Source organism: Semicossyphus pulcher, unplaced genomic scaffold, assembly GCF_022749685.1.
Source record: "Semicossyphus pulcher isolate SPU_LCO1_2020_fin unplaced genomic scaffold, fSemPul1.0.p SCAF_15, whole genome shotgun sequence".
NCBI lineage: Eukaryota > Metazoa > Chordata > Actinopteri > Labriformes > Labridae > Semicossyphus > Semicossyphus pulcher.
This window is the reverse complement of record NW_027211659.1, coordinates 5199480-5206340: the sequence shown is the minus strand read 5'-3', so window position 1 is coordinate 5206340 and position 6861 is coordinate 5199480. Positions and strand designations below refer to the sequence as shown.

Sequence of the window (6861 nt, the reverse complement as noted above, 5' to 3'; positions counted from 1 at the left end):
CTTTTCCGCTCTCTGCAAGTGTTGCGAGTAAACAGTAATCTACTATGGCTGAACAAACAAAGAAAAGATGGATGACTACAGATACAACTTCAACAAGAAGTGAAAATCCAACGAAAAAGAAACAAACTCGACGCTCAGATGAAGCAAACAGTCTGAAAAGGAAAGAGACCGTCAGCCAGGAAAATCAAGAGTTACAACCGGAGCCAACCGTGGACGTCACACATGCGACACTGTCTGGATATCTGGGAAGTGTGCTCCCGCAATTACCGTTTATCGCCATAGGTGGCGCCAAAGAGAACGAAACTGAGATCTTGGAGATAATGACTTTAACGGTAAAATCATCAAACCCTCACCTTTGGAAATGGAGCCCTTTTTGTCCCTCCCACTTGTAAGAGTATAATCACAGAGTAAGGAGTGCAAATGGATCTATGTTTAGCCTAGCTTAGCACAAAAAAAGGAAGCAGGAAAGCCGCTAGCATAGCATAGTAAAATTTCCATCTTTAGTTTTCAACATTACATGTCGGGCTGAGTTTGAGGACCATCATGAGCTGTCACAACAGAAGCTAAGGGTATGTATATTTGTACGGACATTTTAATGTTTTTCCTTCAGTAGCTTCCATGTCATGTGACCCACTGTCCTCTAATCAATGTCAGATGTTAACACTCACTTGGACAAATAAGACACACCTCATTACGTTGGATTTAATTGCGGCTAATATTTTATGGTGATGTTTGTTTGGAAGTTTGTTTGAAATGTTTCCAAACGTGATGAAGGGCCTGGTTTTGTTCAAAGCAGAACTTTAATTTAAACTTAGAGTTTATGAGGAAACCAGAAAGACCTGAAATAAGCTGAATTTCACTTAGTATCATAAAATAACAATCACATTTTCTGCAATGTGTCAATTTCAGTGTTGTAGCAAGAAAATCTTTTCTTCTTGTATTGTGTTTGACTATTTCTCAGCATGTGTCAAAACAAGCAGAATGATATGATGCAGATTTCAGAGTTTAAATATTTTCCCATAAATGTAAAATATAAGAGGAAAAAACTCAAATATTAAACTAGGTAATAGTGTTGTTTTTGGATGCTTTAAGGGCGGCCAAAAACCGGGATGACCAACTATGTTCTCATAACCTACAGATGAAAGAGAGACGGGGATCATACTGGGAGCCAAAACCGGATTAGTCGGTCTCTTCTTCACACCCCAAACTCTCTCTGTCTCTCTCTCTCTCTCTCTCTCTAATTACTACAACCTGTCAGCCTCTCAGGGTTGCTCTGGCGACCAGACGTCGTCATGGCAACCGCAGTGGTGTGTCTGGTGGGGGTGTTATCAGGCAGGAAGGTGAGATAACAGTTAATTTCTTCTTCGGTAGATAAAAAGAGTCGCTGGTCTCCGTCAGTGAGACATTTACACCGCGGGGAGACAGACGACAGGCCGAGTCCTGGAACATCATCCTGTGTGTTTGAGTGTCTCAATTTCTGTCTAATATTTCTGTCAATATGAAGGTTTCAACTGTCAAGGGATACAGTACAATAATAGAAAACATAATGTCTTAAGGTTTCAGGTTAGTTAAAGGGCCAGTTCGCCGTTTTTTCAACCTCAGTCCTATCATGCTGTTACGGGGAGCTAATGCCGTTATGGTAGAACAAAATGCAATTTGGCTCTGAGCCTTTGGAGGATGATATCCGCTTCTCCAATGGGCCCTGTAAAACCTCCGCCTGACTGCGTAAAACACGTCATCTGGCGGAGGCCAGGGAGCTCGCTCAACTACACTTCCTCAATCTAGGACGCCCGCCTCCGATGTCATGTCTCGTTCAAAATCGTCAGCTTTGAAATGTAGACTGCAGACCTGAAGATTGTTTAGACGATCCACCGGTATATTCTCGTCGTATTTCCGATTCTGTCCCGCTCTGAGCCGTTGCCTGCAGCGATAAGCGTAGTATTTCACTCCAGCGTATCTCGCTGAGCCGTTCCTTCCAGAGGGAGGGGCGCAATGCACGCTGGGTGTTGTAGGAATGTAGAATGGGCCAAACCACAAGCTGTTTGTACAACTTTCTCCACAGCTATGGCGCCAATTTCAAATATTATTGCTTCTATTGATTACAGAGAACACCAGCTATTTCCTTCAGGATTAACTAAGTTCTATCTTATTGTATTTTTAATGTCACCGCTATTATGATTTAAACAGTTGAATTTTTGAATAGTTGATCAACAGAAATGATCAAGAACGTCCTTCATGAGGCACAAACAGCTTTGATTCTCCACTCCGCTTTTCTGTTGTAAATCTTTTTCACTTTTACTAACTTAACATTTCGGACAAAAAGATGGTCCTTTGAGCTTTTGGAACTAACAATGGATTGCATATTCTGACTTCTTATACACTTAAATAATCCACTGAATTACAAAGCAATACCAACACCCAGAATTTCAAAGTCATGGGAATTTCACCCATGAATGAGGATGTCAGTCTAATTTATGACTGACTGCATTTAAGCTACTTCGTTAGTTTAGACGACAGAAATTATCTTAAACTTTTGCAACACAAAGTATGTAATGTTTGAGCACTGCATCATGCAGGATGTCATGTGACTGTCTTCAGCAGGAATGGAAAACCAATTTAATCATATTTCTTGGCTCATTTTCCAGAAAATCCCACCTTAAAGCAGAGTAATCCCTAACGCTACTAGTCTTCGCTTACTTAAGCAGCATTACTATGCTGAACATGCAGAGCAGCTTTTCTACAGTAGGTACGAGGGACCACTAGAAAACACTGGAAGTCTTTTCCATCAAAAGTTTAAAGGGGCCCCGTAAGAGAAGACAACCTGGCTGGTGGCCCCTCAGGTCATTTCATTATCAGACCGCCCGAATGAGTGACTGAGGGAAACTTGACTTTCAGATTCAGTCCTCCTGTGAGGCTTTATTGCAATTTTTATTAACATCAGTCTTCATATTAAAAGATTTATCTACATTCATGTGAGAACAAACAAAATACAAGTTTGAAATTCTTTAAAATCACTTAATCTGAGAGAATTAAGTGACATTAATGAGGATTTTCTTAAAAGATAGTCAGGGGCCAATCACAAGTGTCCACCAACCTCATCTGCAGCCGCACTCGTCCACCACCATGTCCTGGTAGTGCCTCAGCACCACGTTGTCGTTGTTGTCGTAGTAGAGCATGGAGATGGGGGACAGGCGGATGGGGACACAGCAGGGCTGGGGCGTGCCGTGCGGGTCCAGCGAGTGCACCAGTGTCTGCAGGATGGCGTGGTTGGTGCCGTTCAGACTCTCGCTGAGCGGGAACGGACACTCGCCGTGGCAGTAGTTGGCCATGTATCCCTGCGGGGCGATGATCCAGTCCTGCCAGCCCACGTCTTTGAAGTCGATGTAGAGGCGGCGGGCTTTGCACACGTTGCTGGGGGTCACGGGGAGGTGGATGGCGCTTCTTCTCTGTCTGGAGCGACACTGGTGGGGGTTGAGGGACACGGCAACCAGCGAGGCCTGCACCAGCGGGAGGGTGAAGGCTGGTTCCAGCGGGAGGGAGTTCCCGGGGTGAAAAGGAAGCAGCTGGTCCGGGTCTGTGAGAGGAAGCAGCTCTAAAATCAAGCCGTAGTTGCGTCCTGGTTTGCGCCAGTTCTCCGCCAGCGAGGTGAGGTCCAGGGTGATGGAGGCAGGGTCAGGCTGCAGCTGCACCGACTGGGACAGCAGGAGTCTGCGGTTAGCCTGAGGGTTGGCGCCCCTCAGCGTGGCGCGGATCACTTTGTACAGAGTCACGCTGAGGGCCCGGGGCCCCTGCAGCAGCTCCGCAGGACTGAACGGCTTCCAGTGGAACTTGATCTCCAGCTGGGCCAGAGACAGCAGCTCCACAGGCTGCAGCACCGACATGTTGAAGAAGAGCTGCTTCTCCAGGCAGACCTGACAGCTGCTCCAGCCAGACAGCAGCCTCCCTGAGAGACACCGGGAGGGAGGGGAGCAATTTAACAAGTCATTACAGTTTTTCAGGCATTTTTGGGGGGTTTTAATTTAAGCAGAAATGGGGTGCATAATAATTTAAATCACAGAGAGGAATAATTTGTCATGACCAATTACTTTTCTCTCAAACACACACTGTGGTTGTACTCACTCTGCATTTTTAGCAGGACAGCTGAGTTATACTTGAGCATGTTTGCAGCAAGGGAGTAGGTTTGATTTCAACATGGAAATTTTGTTTAATGCACCAATTTTTGCCTTAAGGTTTTTTAACAATTCGCAGCTCTTCAAAATAAAAGTCTTATTGCATGTGTTTTCAATATTAAGAGGGGAAAGTCCCCTGCTTCCCATCCACACATCTTCTTCTATGGTGTGTAGTTTGATTTGGTGTCAACAACAACAACTTAAACACTGACTTCATGAGCTCTTGTATCAAGGTACCAGTTACACGTTTCAAAGTTGAAAAGTAAGCGATTTCTAAAACTTGACTGATAAAAAATGTGACACAGGCTAAAGGTTACAGGTTAAAGATCATGTTTCATCCAAATTCATTATGTTTATAATGTAAAGAGTGTTCAAACTTTAAGAGCTGTATCTGAAAAGCAGGCCCAGTAGTTAGTAAAGCAACTAACTTTGACGACCCTCTGCCTACCTTGGTCCTGGACGTATCGGATGATGTTACCGCGGACTCCGTACTCTGCAACCGTGCAGGGGTCGCTCTCCTGGGCCCGGATGTTCTCTGACCTCCGGAACATCTTCCACAGCGCGGAGGGGACGCGGCGCCGCGGCTGGAGGCTCCCTGCGGGCTGAGGCCGCCTGGAGAGTCCCATGGAGCTGAGGAAGAGGCGCTCCTGGCTGTTCAACTCCTCCACATGTGAGAGAGAAAACACACCGGGGACACAGAGCGCCAGCAGCAGCAGAGGAGCCGTGTTTGGCCTCATGTTTGATTGTAGGGCCTACTGCTCAGCCAGCACTGTTTTGTTCCTCACCTGTAACGTCACTCTCACAGAGAGCGCGAGACGTTTGTTTTAACGTGTGAGACCTCCCGGTGTGCGGCCGCCTGATTATGTTAATGAGAAGCGGGGCAGAGATAAGGTGAAGGGGGCGGGAACAAACACTGGTCTCAGGTCAGGTCGTCAAAAATCAACAAACTGGCACATTTCTCGTCACATCTCCAAAAAAAAGAATCAATAATGTTTTGAAAACTCATGTGATGCATCCTAAGATATTTTCTTCCATTTCCTTTGGGGGGTTAACCTTTTTTTTCTTTCTTTCTTTTAAACCAAGGCCAAGTGTTTCAGTTAAAAATGCAAAGTCCGACATAGAAAGCTGTTTAACCAATTTAAAGGTTATTCCACCCATGTTATAATTTCAAAAACCATAAAAAAAACAAAAGAATTTACTACTTATTTCTTCACTGTAAACAATTTCTACTGTCTATCAAAGGTACATTGAAAGCAGCACCATCAACATCACTGTCAAAAATCACGTTGGCTCCCCCTAGTGGTAACATCAGAAATGACAGCGATGCTCTCACTGCACTCTATTGAGCCTCAAGTCTTACCTTGTGTCCTTTCCCCGACCAAGCAGACACCACACTCACAAGAAGATTGCAGTTGGTTATACAGGTGTATATCACAAACACAACAGAACAGGTGCTGGAAGAAATAAACACCTGGAAGAAGAGAGCAGATACTTGAGTTTATGGAGCAACATATCAGCCCAAAGCTGTGTTTGTCTGCCAGCACCGAATCTGCTCAAGCAGCAAGTTTATCGCGCCATCTGGTGTTTATTTTAGGTACTTCCTTCTTCCTTGTAATCTTAAGGAAGCTTTTCTCTTCTTTCAACCTAAGACTGTCATTTGAGGGATTTTTTTGGAACAGAACATAAATTATTAAACAAGCGAGCACAAAATTAGAAAAGAAAACTAATTATTTTTCTTCCTTATCCCCGAGCATCTCACGGATTTATCTTAGGAGCACCCTGAGGAGCAGATTTTAGTACCCAATTAACAACCCTCTGTAGATATAAAAGGCTAATTCTAAGACAACAAAAAGACACCTATTGTTATTTTCCGGTGATTATACACTAATAAAAACACAGTCATGAATATTATTTTCTATTTATGCCACAATCTGCATCCACAGATCCCCTTGTGTCTTACACACTGGATCTTTAAATGTCAATGTTTTCTGGAAACACTGAAATTAGAATACTTGACTGAATAAGTAATCAATCAGGAAACAAAATCATAAATGTAAATAATTTCAATCAGCAGCTCTAGTCTGTTCCAAAAGAGAGTAAAATCGAGCCTAGCAAGGCAGTAAAAATGAGAGAGAAGAAATCCCGCAGCCAGTTTTAAATCTCGTGGAAAATCAGAAAAACATAGGGCACGATGCACAGCTAAAAGGTTCCTGGTTCGAATCCCAGTTCGGATGTAGGGGGCCCATCTGTGTGGAGGTTGCATGTTCTCCGAGTGCATGCATGGGTTCGCTCCGGCTTCCTCCTACAGTACAGAGACATGCTCGTTAGGTTAATTGGTGACTCTTAAATTGCCCGTAGGTGTGAATGTGAGCAGGAACGTTCCCCAGGAACTAGGAACCTTTTGAGGAACTCTGTGTGTCAATAGCAGAAACCAGGGTCTAAATTTAGTTCTTCTGGGATAATTGATTTACCCCCTGAAAGTCCCTCCTCAGGGGGTAGTGCTTTCCAAAGGTCCCGGAACTTTCAGGGCGGGGCCTGCAGTGCTGAGCGTTTCTGATTGGTCGAGTACCCGCAGCGTTTATATTTCACCTGCCATGTTTAAAAGACTGCAGCAGCAAGCTCACTGTTATTGCCTACGATCAAAAACAGCACAAGTTGAATCTCCTCCATGCTAACAGGCTAACTGTAGTGT

The 6861-nt window shown here is 44.4% G+C and overlaps 1 protein-coding gene across 1 annotated transcript; it reads right to left on the bottom strand.

Annotated features, from left to right (window-relative positions):
• Window positions 1-3095: 3095 nt before the first annotated feature.
• On the bottom strand, window positions 3096-4906 carry gdf3 (growth differentiation factor 3). The gene is made up of 2 exons (XM_069663736.1): window positions 4618-4906; window positions 3096-3943 (listed from the first exon to the last, which is right to left on the bottom strand). Exons 1-2 carry the CDS (start codon window positions 4904-4906, stop codon window positions 3096-3098), a joined length of 1137 nt encoding a protein of 378 aa, XP_069519837.1.
• Window positions 4907-6861: the final 1955 nt, after the last annotated feature.

Excerpts from the sequence above, each read along its gene's own strand:
- gdf3 (XM_069663736.1), bottom strand. The coding sequence starts at position 4,906 with ATGAGGCCAAACACGGCTCCTCTGCTGCTGCTGGCGCTCTGTGTCCCC. Across the intron at positions 3,944-4,617 it reads CCGATACGTCCAGGACCAAG|GGAGGCTGCTGTCTGGCTGG; the intron begins GTAGGCAGAGGG and ends GGTGTCTCTCAG.